This window comes from Rhinopithecus bieti, unplaced genomic scaffold (genome assembly GCF_001698545.2).
Source record: "Rhinopithecus bieti isolate Rb0 unplaced genomic scaffold, ASM169854v2 scaffold_36553, whole genome shotgun sequence".
NCBI classification, from domain to species: domain Eukaryota; kingdom Metazoa; phylum Chordata; class Mammalia; order Primates; family Cercopithecidae; genus Rhinopithecus; species Rhinopithecus bieti.
The window spans coordinates 1,067,989-1,082,468 of NW_016815774.1; the positions used below are offsets into that span (position 1 = coordinate 1,067,989).

The 14,480-nt window shown below is 44.2% G+C and overlaps 1 protein-coding gene across 1 annotated transcript in view; it reads left to right on the top strand.

Annotated features, from left to right (window-relative positions):
• Positions 1–14,480, top strand: part of NUDT3 (nudix hydrolase 3) — a 130,499-nt gene that overhangs the window by 103,302 nt on the left and 12,717 nt on the right. The window contains exons 3-4 of the mRNA XM_017853581.1: positions 8,217–8,261; positions 10,339–10,423. Coding sequence (XP_017709070.1) covers positions 8,217–8,261; positions 10,339–10,423 — 130 coding nt within the window. The remainder of the gene's footprint in view (positions 1–8,216; positions 8,262–10,338; positions 10,424–14,480) is intronic.

Here is a 14,480-nt window from a genome sequence, read left to right on the forward strand (position 1 = left end):
TTTTTTGAGACAGAGTGTCACTCTGTCACCCAGGCTGGAGTGCAGTGGTACAATCTCGGCTCACTGCAATCTCTGCCTCCCGGGTTCAAGCAATTTTCCTGCCTCAGCCTCCCAAGTAGCTGGGACTACAGGCACATGCCACCACGCCGGGCTAATTTTTTGTATTTTAGTAGAGACGGATTTCACCATTTTGCCCAGGCTGGTCTGGAACTCCTGAACTGAGGCAATCTGCCCACCTTGGCCTCCCAAAGTGCTGGGATTACAGGCATGAGCCACCGCACCCAGCCAGGGATGTGTTTCTTAAACAAGATAGCTAACACAAAAGGTAAAGATAAGTAAAATAAACTGTGTCTAATAAAACATGCTCAGGAAAGAACATTGTAAACAAGGGTAAAAGACAAGTGCCAGATTGGGAGAAAATATTTACCAGAGCATAAAGCATAAGTATCAAGAAGGAAGCTGAAATGGGAGAATAGTCTGAGCCCAGAAGTTTGAGACCAGCCTGGGCAACATGGCAAAACCTCATCTCTACAGAAAAAAAAAAAAAAAAAGCCAGTTGTGATGGCATGTGCCTATAGTCCCAGCTACTCAGGAGGCTGAGGCAGGAGGATTGCTTGAGCCTGGGAGGTTGAGGCTGCAATGAGCCATCATTGCACCACTGCATTCCAGCCTGAGCTATAGAGACTGGTCTCAAAAAAATAAATTAATTAATAAAGACACAAAGAACTGCAGATTCATTATGATGGTCACCTGTCAAATAAGAATATGAATGTATAATTCTCCAAAGAGGAAATCTGAATGTTCACTAAAGTAGGAAAAAGCACACAATTTCAGTTAAAAAATAATGTAATACAATTTCGCGCTCATTATATTGACCCAAAAGTGGGGAGGGAAAATGGCTAACAACAAATATTAAGTATTGAAGAACAAGAGTGATGGCACCTCATACACTGCCTGTGTACTTTGGAGAGTGTATCAGTTTGCTGTATAACAAACTATTCCAAAATGCAATGGCTTTAAAGAGTACACATTACTACTTACAAGCCAAGGTCAACTTCTGGTGGCAGCTGGACTATTCAGATATCTGCAGCCAGCTCTGAGTTAAGTAGGCAACTCTGCTGATCTTGGCTATGCTCTCACACAGTTTGGAGGTTAGCTGGCTGTAGGCCACTCAGCCTAGACAGCTGTGGTCTTTCATCCTTTAGGAGCCTAAGCTCAGGCTTATTCATATGCCGATGGCAGAGTTCCAGGAGGAAAAGTGGAAACTACAAGGCCTCTTGAGGCCTAGGCTTGGACCTGGTAAACCATTCTTCTACATTCTGTTGGCCGAAGCAAGACACAAGGCAAGCCTAGATGTAGGGATGGGTAAGGAGATTCTATCCCTTGATAGGTAGAGCTGCAGAATTACATGTCAAAGGATATGGATGTAGGGAGAGGTGGAGAGTGGTCACCATATCTGCAGTTGATCTACCAAAAGAGACCAACTTGAAAATATCTGGAGGTACTTATCCTCTGTGACTGAGAAATTTGACTTTTAGTGTAAATCTCAGAGAAACTCTTTCACTTGACAACGAGGAGATAGATTAGATCTACAAGAGAATTTTTTGCAGCATTTTTGATAATAGCAGAAGTAAACTGACAAGTGAGTGGATTAATAAATTATGGTAAATTCCTAAAATAGATAACTGTTCAACAATTAAAATGAATTACCTAGAACTACATGTGTCAATATAGCTAAAACTCTGAAACATAATAGTGAGGGAAAAAGTTATAGAAGGTAAAATACCTTTTTTTAATTCAGTAGAGAAACTTGCACAAATACTGTTAATAGTGGATACATACCCAAGTAGTAAAAGTATAAAAACATGCAAGAGAATGATAAACACCATTTTCAGGTGAGTAGTTGTCTCTTGCAGGGAGTAGGGAATACACTTCTTGGTCTTCTCAGACAACTGCCTTGTAAATCAAGGGAACAAGTAGCAGGAACCTTTCAGCTGCGAATAATAACAGAACACCTATCTAAAAGTGGCTTCAGCATCATCAGTTATGTGAGAAACATGAAGGGCCCAGACATTGGCCGTTATTACCTCATTGCTTCACAGCTCCACAGCATCAGGGTGCTGGGTCAGCTTCTCACTAGATTTCTTTGGCCTTCCCCTTATGATCAGATGATGGTAGCAGCTCCAGCTTTCACATCCCTACTTGACAAGGAAGTACAGAGTTTCTTTTTGTGCAGTCTTTTTATCGTGGTGGGAGATCTTTTCCAGAAGTCCCTGAGAGACAGCCTCTAAGGAGCTGTTGAACATACAACACCCGTGAAGCAGTCCCTGCAGAGGGGAGCAGAATTTCCTATGCCTTGCTTAGGTATGCCTTCTGAAAGTACGTCACAGCCCCCACCTGGACAGAATCTGGGTCTCCCTGGTAGCAGCAAGGGAAGGGGAATGCCTGTGGGCTGAGCCGACATCAGTGTTGGTCAAAATGTCTACTGTAGAGTGAAAAGCTGGTTACGGAAGATGACGGTCCACTTTGTGCCAACAAAGTCAGGATTCCTTGTGGTAGATCATTTTAGGCACAGGTTCAAAGGGCCATCACCCACATTAGTGCCTCTGCCTAAGCTTTTGTACGTATACGGGGAGACTGCCACAGAGCAAGATGAGATCCAGCCCTTTCCAGAGAAATACCTCAATCCCAGTAGAACACCTCAAAGGAAAAAGAGACACTTGTGTTTTTTTTCTCTTAAAAAAGCAGGGCCGGGCAGGTGGCTCACACCTGTAATCCCAGCAGTTTGGGAGACCAAGGTGGGAAGATCGCTTGAGACCAGGATTTCAAGACCAGCTGGGCGACACAGCGAAACCCTGTCTCGCTGTGTCGCCCAGGCTGTAGCGCAGTGGCACAATCTTGGCTCACTGCAGTCTCCGCCTCCTGGGCTCAAATGATTCTCCTGCCTCACCCACCTGAGTAGCTAGGATTACAGGCGTCTACCACAACCCGGTAATTTTAGTCTTTTTAGTAGAGATGGGGTTTCGCCATGTTGACCAGGCTGGTCTCAAACTCCTGACGTCAGGGGATCCACCGGCCTCAGTCTCCCAAAGTGCTGGGATTACAGGCGTGAGTCACCGCACCTGGCCTTACAAAAAAAAATTAAGAAAGTATCAGTTGTGGTGGCACATGCCTGTAGCCCCAGCTACTTGGGAAGCTAAGACAGGAGGATCACTTGAGCCCAGGAGTTCAAGGCTGCAGTGAGCTATGACCATGTGCCCTAGCCTGGGTGACAGACTGAGACCCTGTGTCTTAAAAAAAAGAGAAACGGTAGGCAATTGTTCAGATTATTTTTGTTAACCAGGCCTAAAGTACTAGAAAAGGGTGAAAGAACTATCTCTACTAAGATGGACTTTTAAATAAAGACTCCCTCTCCAGATTAGTGGCTTTTGACATATAGATTGAAATTGTAACTGCTTTCATATGATTTTGCAAAAGACAGATCCATACCAGCATCCTTATGGGACCAAATTTAATATATCCCTGAATTTAATCTTATCCCCAAATGTGTGAGCCAAATATCTGTCAGATGTGGCCCTGACACATATCCCGACCTGCATGCAGGAATCATGTGACAGATAAAAATAACCCACTCTCAGATTGCTTGTGGCAGCATTTGAGAAAAAACTAGGAGATGAAAGTTGGACATTGAGTCTGGGAAAATTGTGAAAAAGTAAGATAGCTAAGGTAAACTGGGAGAACCTTTGCCTGTGAGAAATTTTTCTTTTTTGTCAGCACTATGACCTTAAAGAACTGAAATCCTTTTACTAAAGGGGGAACCTCTTCCTGAGAAAAATGCTGAATTCCAATTTCTAAAATTGGTAAATAGGGAAATATTTATTTGCTTTATGCTGTAGAATTATTGGTAAGGTCACATTAAATAGATTCTGCTAATTAGATCCCATAAATGCTATGAAAGAAAGGCTAAGGGACAAATATAAACTATCATTAGCCCTGTGTGGTGGCATGCATCTGTAATCCCAACTACTCAGGAGGCTGAGGCAGGAGAATTGCTTGATCCCAGGAGTTTGAGGCCAGCCTGGGCAACATAGACACCACCTCTTTAAACAAACAAATATCATTACTTTCTACGTTCTACAAGTTGGAAGACTAATTGGAAGTGAAAAATACCACTGAAATGTTGGTGCACAAATGGCAGCATAATTTGACTTACACTAGATTTTACACATTTGTGTCTATCTCAGATACGTACTTTTACATTTTTCTTAACTGCATCTGATACAGAGTGAATCATAGACACATGTTGGTGTCAAATGCAGAGGTTACTATTACTAAACGAAAGTTTTGTGTTTTTTTTTTTTTTTTTTGAGGCGGAGTCTCGCTGTGTCGCCCAGGCTGGAGTGCAGTGGCGCGATCTCGGCTCACTGCAAGCTCTGCCTCCAGGGTTCACGCCATTCTCCTGCCTAAGCCTCCGAGTAGCTGGGACTACAGGCACCCGCCACCACGCCCCGCTAGTTTTTTGTATTTTTAGTAGAGACGGGGTTTTGCCATGTTAGCCAGGATGGTCTCGATCTCCTGACCTCGTGATCCACCCGCCTCGGCCTCCCAAAGTGCTGGGATTACAGGCTTGAGCCACCGTGCCCGGCAAGTTTTGTGTTTTGAAGTTATTTTGTTTTGTTTTTTTGAGACAAGGTGTCTCTGTTGCCCAGGCTGGAGTGCGGTGGTGCGATTGTGGCTCACTGCAGCCTTGACTTTCTGGACTTGGGNATTCTCCTGCCTAAGCCTCCGAGTAGCTGGGACTACAGGCACCCGCCACCACGCCCCGCTAGTTTTTTGTATTTTAGTAGAGACGGGGTTTTGCCATGTTAGCCAGGATGGTCTCGATCTCCTGACCTCGTGATCCACCCGCCTCGGCCTCCCAAAGTGCTGGGATTACAGGCTTGAGCCACCGTGCCCGGCAAGTTTTGTGTTTTGAAGTTATTTTGTTTTGTTTTTTTGAGACAAGGTGTCTCTGTTGCCCAGGCTGGAGTGCGGTGGTGCGATTGTGGCTCACTGCAGCCTTGACTTTCTGGACTTGGGTGATCCTCCCACTTCAGCCTCCTGAGTAGCTGAGACTATAGGCATGTGCCACCATGCCCAGCTAATTTTTTGTATTTTGTAGAGATGGGGTTTCACCTTATTGCCCAGACTGGTCTCGAACTATTGGTCTCAAGCAGTCCACCTGCCTGGGCCTCCCAAAGTGCTGGGATTATAGGCTTGAGCTACCGTGCCCAGCCAAACAAAGGTTTTAAATGAATTATATTGAGTTGTCATAATATTAAGTTGATTTGTGCCCTAAAAGTTTGGAGATTGTTTTATAAACTTCTAGTTTCTTTAAGAAAAAAATAATTGGATAGTAGCTGCTAAAGAGAATGCTTTCTCTCTCTCTCTCCTTTGCGGAGGAGAAAGATGAATGATGGCCTCTTAAATCTTTTCTCGGGCCGGGTGCAGTGGCTCACGCCTGTAATCCCAGCACTTTGGGAGGCCGGGGCGGGCAGATCATGAGGTCAGGAGTTCAAGACCAGCTTAGCCAATATGGTGAAACCCTGTCTCTACTAAAAATATATATATTTTTAAATTAGCTGGGTGTGGTGGTGTGCACCTGTAATGCACCTATAGTCCCAGCTACTCGGGAGGCTGAGGCAAGAGAACTGCTTGAACCTAGGAGACAGAGGTTATAGTGAGCCGAGATCGCATCACTGCACTCCAGCCTGGGCAACAAGAGTTTAAAAAAAAAAAAAATTTTTTTTTCTTACCTCTGTCCCCCAAGGCCCTCATCTGCCCCAACAGCTCTCCTCCCAGACCCTCAGTGGAGGCTTGTGGCAGGAGCACAGGTGACATGTCTCAGGAGATGAGCGGAGTATGTTCAGGCTGCCTGGGATCAGAGTACAGAAATGGCTTTCCAACTCAGGCTGGCCTGGCAGCTTGTGTATTATTCATGAAGTATAAGCTAGCTAGTTTTAACTGACTGTGGAGGGCAGTTATTTCTAAAAATAGAGAGAAGCAACTTACTATTTTCTTATTTAAGGAAAGGCAGACATTTCCATTCAAGTAGACCAAAAGCCACGTGGGTAGATGAATATAAAATGGTAGAGAAAGCAGACATGTTGGCAAGAGAAAAGAACAGAGTTCATTGACAGATAATTAGCAAAAATTAATTTCAAAATATGTCATCCAGGCCAGGCACAATGGCTCACAACTGTTATTCCTGTACTTTGGGAGGTCACAGTGGGCGGATTGCTTGAGGCTAGGAGTTTGAGACTAGCCTGGGCAACACAACAAGATCTTGTCTCTACAAAAAAAATTTTTTTTGATTAGCTGGGTGTGGTGGCATACGACTGTAGTCCCAGCTACTTGAGATGGTGAGGCGGGCGGATCACCTGAGGTCAGGAGTTCAAGACCAGCCTGGCCAACATGGTGAAACCCTGTCTCTACCAAAAATAGAAAAATTAGCTGGGCTTGGTGGCACACACTTGTAGTCCCAGCTACTTGGGAGGCTGAGGCGGTAGAATTGCTTGAACCTGGGAAGCAGAGGTTGCACTGAGCCAAGATTGCACCACTGCACTACAGCCTGGGTGACAGAGTGAGACTCTGTCTCAGAAAAGGAAAAGAAAAAAACAAAAGTATATATTAAGAAGGTCTAGGCCGGGCATGGTGGCTCACGCCTGTAATCCCATCTCTTTGGGAGGCCGAGGTGGGTGGATCACAAGGTCAGGAGTTCGAGACCAGCCTGGCCAACATAGTGAAACCCCATCTCTCCTCAAAATACAAAATAAAAATAAAAATAAATTAGCCTGGTGTGGTGGCGGGGCGCCTGTAGTCTCAGCTACTTGGGAGGCTGAGGCAGGAGAATCGCTTGAACCTGGGAGGCAGAGGTTGTAGTGAGCCAAGATTGCACCACTGCACTCCAGCCTGGGTGACAGAGCGAGACTCCATTTCCCCCCCCCCCAAAAAAAAACGTCTGACCACTGAAGTTGCCCCTCTCCCTGCCACTTCTTGTCATCACTCTGTGTATTTCTGTCATGATACTTACCCATAGCAGAATTACCATGTTTATGTGCTTATTGATCTAGGCTTTCCTGAGTTCTTGCAGGGTGCTGAACTCTCTTCCAGCATATTGTATACGGACAGCCAAGTCACACAAGGGTCTTAATCTCATGGGATCTTGCATTCTAGCCGATTCATTGTTATACCTCTGGCACATATACTGTTTTCTGGTTCAGATTAGGCATTTAGTGTATATTTGTTGAATGAATAAGTGAATGAAGTAATCTGTGTATGTATGTATGTATTTAGAGACAGGGTCTGGCTCTGTCACCCAGGCTGGAGTGCAGTGGTGTGATCTCGGCTCACTGCAACCTCCACCTTCTGGACCCAAACAACCCTCCCACCTCAGCCTCCCGAGTAGCTGGAACTACAGCCATGCACCATCACACCCAGCTAATTTTTGTGTTTTTTGTGGAGACAGGGTTTCACCATGTTGCCCAGCCTGGTCTTGAACTCCTGAGCTTAAGTGATCCACCTGCCTCAGTTTCCCGAAGTGCTGGGATTACAGGTGTGAGCCATAGTACCTGACCAATTAATTAATTAATTAATTATTTTTGAGACATGGTCTCACTTTGTCACCCAGGCTGGAGTGCAGAGGTGTAGTCATAGCTCATTGCAACCTTGAACTCCTGGGCTCAGGTGATCCTCTCACCTCAGCCTCCCCAGTAGCTGGGACTGTAGCCACATGCTGCCATGACTGGCTAATTTAAAAACAAATTTTTAGAGGCAGGGTCTCACTATGTTGCCCAAGTGGATCTTGAACTTTTATCCTCAAGTGATCCTCCCAATTCAACCTCCCAAAGTGGCAGTGCCTGACCTGAAGTAATCAATACCTCAAAATATTTTTGGTATGGTGGCTTCATGGCCTGATTATCTTGCTAGGTTTAGCTAGCTTTGCAGTAGGGAGAGAGACCAGAAGAAATGAAAGGCATTCTAACTTCCCAGAGCATACGCTGCTGTTAGCAGTCTGTGACACATAGGAAACACTGGTATCACTTCACAGGTGTGGAGTCTGCCCAAGCTGTGTCCTCTTGTTTTTTGTTTCTATTTTATAAATTGCTTAAGAAGACTCAGAATGAGACCAGCAATATAATACTATCAGTGCATTAATTCTTCTTTTCACTTTCCAGGCTGGAGTAAAAGGGACATTGGGAAGATTAGTTGGAATTTTTGAGGTAAGTCTGTTAAAACCTTTGGTACAAATGATATGTATTAATAACCACACAGATATTAACATAGGGAAAATGCCATCTCTGTTTCAACGAGTTTTTTTTGTTTTGTTTTCTTTTAGTTATTTTTAACTTTTTGAGATAAGGTCTTGCTCTGTCGCCCAGGCTGGAGTGCAGTGGCATAGTCATAGCTCACTGCAGCCTTGAACTCCTGGGCTCAAGCAGTCTCCTGCTTCAGCCTCCCAAGTAGGTGAGACTACAGGAACACACCAGCATGTCTTCTAAATTTTCAAATTTTTTGTAGAGACAGGGTCTTGCCATGTTGCCTAGGCTGGTCTCAAACTCCTGCGCTTAAGCGATCCTCCTGCCTCAGCCTTCCAAAATGCTGGGATTATAGGCGTGAGCCACCATGCCCAACCTCGGTGAGTTTTTTAAAGAAAGCAGCACCAACAGAGGATAACATGCTTTAAAACAAAAAGAAAGAAAGAAATCCCATAGTCTTGTCCCCTAAACTACTAGAATTATTTGTAAGTATTATTTTACCCCATTCCTCCCTTTCTTCCTCTCCTACCAAGGTAGGAGGAAGGGTAGCTGAGTGTAGAGAGACAAGAAAAATAGAAGATAAGTAACTATAACAAAGAGAGGAAAAACAAGGAAATAAGCTGTGATACAAATTTGAAAGAAGGCAGGGAAAAAAGAGAAATCAGGAGAAATAAAGATGAGCAGATGCTGGGCATGAATGGTGGCTCACCCCTGTAATCCCAGCATTTTGGGAAGCTGACGCATGACAATCTCTTGAGGGTAGAAGTTCAAGACCAACCTGAGCAAGAGAGTGAGACTCTATCTCTACAAAAAGTTTAAAAAATAAAAATATCAGAAGAAAGATCTCTAATGAAAAAATAGATATGTCAATAAATTTTTTTTTTTTTTTTTGAGACAGACTCTTGCTCTGTCACCCATGCTATAGTGCAATGGCACGATCTCGGCTCACCACAACCTCTGCCTCCTAGGTTCAAGCGATTCTCCTGTCTCAGTCTCCCAAGTAGCTGAGATTACAAGTGCCCACCACCACATCTGGCCAATTTTTGTATTTTTAGTAGAGACAGGGTTTCACCATGGTGGCCAGGCTGGTCTGGAACTCCTGACCTCAGGTGATCCGCCCACCTTGGCCTCCCAAAGTGCTGGGATTATAAACATGAGCCATCGCCCCTGGCAATAAATAAAATTTTTTAAAAGGTGGCTGGGCACTGTGGCTCATGCCTGTAATCCCAGCATTTTGGGAGGCCAAAATGGGAGGATCGCTTGAGCCTAGGAGTTTAAGACTAGCCTGGCCAACATGGTGAAATCCTGTCTCTACAAAAAAAAATACAAAAATTGACTGGGCATGGTGGCTCACATAGGTAATCCCAGCATTTTGGGTGGCCCAGGCATGAGGATCACTTGAGGTCAGGAGTTTGAGACGAGCCTAGCCAACATGGTGAAACGCTGTCTCTACTAAAAATGCAAAAATTAGCCGGGCATGGTGGTGCGTGCCTCTACCAGCTACTCAAGAAGCTCAGGAAGAGCCATGATCATGCCACTGTGCTCCACTCTGGGTGACAAAGTAAGGCCCTCTCTCAAAAAGGTAAGTGGGGTTAGTGGGAAAAGGGGTGTGTGTGTGTGTGTGTGTGTGTGTGTGTGTGTGTGTGTGTGTGTGTCACACTCAGCTTGTTTGCCTTGCTGGGGTCACTGAAGTTTGAGACCTCTGTGGTGGCCCACCGGTCGACAGTCCTTTCCCTGGTGTTCTAGCTAGTTAAATTTACATGATGCCTTTTTCTTGAGGAGTCACAGCATTCCTGTGAAGTTGTCTTTAGGGGAAGGGGAGGAAAAAACAATATAAATACTTGGTTTTAGAAGTCCAGGCAAAGAGCACACCCTCAAATTCAAGTGTGGCCTGTTTTAAATCATGTAGGACCATAAAAAGTAAAAGTTTAGAATCTTTGTGTCTAAGCTCTCTGGACATATGCTTAAGAGTGTGTTTCATTTAAATAATTCCAGCTTTCAAAGGAAAAACTCTCTCTGTCCTTCTCTCTTTGCCCTTCAGAACCAGGAGAGGAAGCACAGGACGTATGTCTATGTGCTTATTGTCACTGAAGTGCTGGAAGACTGGGAAGATTCAGTTAACATTGGTAAGCCATCTTCAGACAGCCTGGAAAGGGCTCCTCACAGCCAGCCCTTGCCATGCCACAGGTCATTACCAGAACCAGAAACAAGAGCTTACCAGGCTCAGTGGCTCACACCTATAACCCCAATACTTTGGAAGGCCAACACAGGAGGATCACCTGAGCCCAGGAGTTCAAGACCAGTCTGGGCAACCTAGTAAGATCTCATCTCTACAAAAATCAGAAGAATTAGCTGGGTGTGGTGGCACATGCCTGTGGTCCCAGCTTCTCAGGAGGCTGAGGCAGGAAGATCATTTGTGCTTGGGAGGTTGAGGTTACATTGAGCCATAATCATGCCACTGCACTCCAGCCTAGGCAACAGAGTGAGACTGTCTCAAAAACGAACAACAACAACAACAACAAAAAAAAAACCAAGAACTGGATAAAGAATAGAAATAACCGAGGGATGTGTATAATAAAACAAGCATGTACATTTTGAACCCGATAGTATTTTGAAATGTTTAAATGGAATCTGAAGTGAGTATATGGTCCACAAATAGAAGCATGACCTCTAAAACTAAGAAATGTTGCTTCTAAAATCAAACTGGGTCCTTCCCAAATGGGCTATACTTCTGCACCTCCTGAGCAGATACTGTTTGAGGGCCTCCACCATGCCAGGCTCACTGCTGGCCGTGGGGACCGTAAGTGACAGCAGGACCCTGGTCTTGTTCCTATTGAGAAAACTTTGGTAGTGTGAGTCCCTCTAGCAATCATTTAGTAGATGCAGAATAGTGCAGGTAGTTTCTAGTTTTATTATTATATGAATATATCTACAGTATATATTTTATATTTTCATATTTTATATGAATATAAAATGATAAAATTTATGAACTTTTATAAAAGGGTGCTGGGTGCACCCTTTAGGTACACCCAGCTTTCTCCCAAAGGAGCCATTTTCTTTTATCTCAGATGGCTATTATGTTTACATCTTTTGAACTATAAACTGTAGTGGTACAAAGGTTGGTTCACGGTTTGATTATTTACCTCTGAAGAAAAGTATATTCTAGAAAGTAGAACACTAATTTCCGTTACAAATTGGCAGACAGATAAAATTTACTTGCCAACATTCTCCCTTTAATGTTAGTGTTTTCCTTGCCGCCATGCCCCTCACATTGTTACTCTGGGCAGTTCGTAGCCCTTTGGCTCTTGATGGCTTTGTGTCTAGTAATAATGCAGGGTGCTCAAGGAAATAAATTCATTGTGGATATGCTGAAAACAGACTCCCTGACAGCTGTGCTAGCGCCAGAAAAGGAGACAGCAGTGGATGTGTGGTGTGGCCCTATCCTCAGAGCACTCTGTCAGGCAGGAGTCACACACTTGTGATACTAATTTTTTTAGGTACCGTTGCTCTATTAATATTCGAACAAACCTTTCGCCTTGTATTCCCACTTCTGAGAATTAACCCTAATGAAATAATCTAAAATATGACAAGCCTATGGAGCCTTCCTTCAGATCTTACTACCATTTTCTTACTGGTTAAAATTGCATCTTAAATGTATAACTCAGTGAATGACAAATCAGTGAATGACATGTGTCTGATGGAATGTTATACAGCTGTTAAACACCATAGTTTAACACCACCTGGTGCAGTGGCTCACGCCTATAATCCCAGCACTTTGGAAGGCTGAGGCAGGTGAATCACTTGAGGTCAGGAGTTCGAGACCAGCCTGGCCAGTGTGGTGAAACCCCAGCTCTACTGAAAATACAAAAATTAGCCAGGCGTGGTGGCTCACACCTGTAATTTCAGCTACTCAGGAAGCTGAGGCAGGAGAATCGCTTGAACCCGGGAGGTGGGGGTTGCAGTGAGCCAAGAATATGCCAATGCACTCCAGCTCGGGCAACAGATAAGACTCTGTCTCAAAAAAAAAAAAAAAAAAAAAAAAAAAAAAAAAAAAAAAAAAAAAATTGTCAATGTTAAAGAAAAGCTAATATTGGCAGGGATGTAGTGAGACTGGCATCCTGACCACACAAGCAGGACTCGGGATCAGTGTCGCCTTTCTGTAAAGCACTTTTGCAGTATAAATCAGGAGCCCTTGAAAGTTCAAAAGCTCTATTTTTGTAGTCCTTGTGCTAGATATCTTTCCCTAGATGGTTAAAAAGAAAGAAAAAATAGGGAACATTTTTTTAAATAGGATTATTTATAATAATTAAAATCACTAGGCATGGTGGCTCACGCCTATAATCCCAGCACTTTGGAAGGCTGAGGCAGGCAAATCACTTAAGGTCAGGAGTTCGAGACCAGCCTGGCCAACATACTGAAACCCCATCTCTACTAAAAATACAAAAATTAGCTGGGCGTGGTTGTGTGCACCTGTAGTCCCAGCTACTTGGGGACTGAGGCAGGAGAATTGCTTGAACCTGGGAGGCAGAGATTGCAATGAGCTAATGCCACTGCACTCCAGCCTACTTGACAGAGTGAGACTCTGTCTCAATAAATAAACAAACAAAAATTAGCTGGGCGTGGTTGTGGGTGCCTGTAATCCCAGCCACTTGGGAGGCTGAGGCTGAGCCTGGGAGGCAGAGGTTGCAGTGAGCCAGGATCACATTGCTGCACTCCAGCCTGGGTGACAGACTGAGACTCTGTCTCAAAAATCATCATCATCATCATCATCATCATCATCATCACAGACAATTGATGTCCAGTGATGTGGAAATGGTTAAATGAATGATAGTACATCCATGCTAGATATTATGATATAACGCAGTCATAAATGTCTGACCAAAAAAAGACAGGGTCTCACTCTGTTGTCCAGACTGGAGTACAGTGGATCACAGTTCACTGCAGCCTCAAACTCCTGGGCTCAAGCAGTCCTCCTGCCTTAACCTTCCTAGCAATGGCAATGTCATATTTTTTTCATAACATAGGTTGCTTAAGAAATAGTGTGACGTAGGACAGGCGTGGTGGCTCATGCCTGTAATTCCAAGTACTTTGGGAGGCTAAGGCAGGAGGATCACTTGAGGCCAGGAATTTGAGACCTCATTTACACCAAAAAAAAAAAAGAAGAAGCAGGTGTGGCGTGTGCCTGTAGTCCTAGCTACTTGGAAGGCTGGGGCAGGAAGATCCCTTGTGTCTGGGAGCTTGAGTTTGCAGTGAACTATGATCATACCACTGCAATCCAGCCTGAGATCCTATCTCTGGGGAAAAAAGAAAAGAAAAAATAATGTGAAGAAAAAAAGAACCAGTAACAAAAATTAAAAAGCAAATTCAGTAGTACATACTTTTAGCAGCCAGGTACTCTTCAGGCGCTTTGCTTACTAATCATCACAACAAACTTGTGAGATAGGCCCTATTTATTGTCTGTTTTATAGATGAGGAAAATGGAGCAGGAGCACAGCTACCTGAGGCTGCACAGCTCATTGGAGCCATTTATGTGATTGGAGCCCAGCACTTTGGCTTCAGAGTCCTTGTTCCTGACCATAACACTCTAGCAGTGCTGGTCAGGATTCGGAGCACCTGAAAGCATGATCCAATTTTAGTTATCTCAGGATTGTTTCTTTTTCAAGTATATGCAAAAAAGGCAATTGTGCTAGGGTATTGAGAGTAGTCTTGGCCGGGCGCGGTGGCTCAAGCCTGTAATCCCAGCACTTTGGGAGGCCGAGACGGGCGGATCACGAGGTCAGGAGATCGAGACCATCCTGGCTAATACGGCGAAACCCCATCTCTACTAAAGAATACAAAAAACTAGCCTGGCGACGAGGCGGGCGCCTGTAGTCCCAGCTATTCGGGAGGCTGAGACAGGAGAATGGCGTGAACCCGGGAGGCGGAGCTTGCAGTGAGCTGAGAGCCGGCCACTGCACTCCAGCCTGGGCGGCAGAGCAAGACTCCGTCTCAAAAAAAAAAAAAAAAAAGAGAGAGAGTAGTCTTCTCTAGTTTACAAAATTATGAGTACTTATTACTTTTATAAGAGAAAAAAATATAAAGGATTTTAAAGCATGGACTAGAAAAGAGTAAGAAAATAAACTGAAAAATAAAAGTGTGATTGTATTGAGATTATTTTTTCTTATTTTAAAAAATATTTTCTGG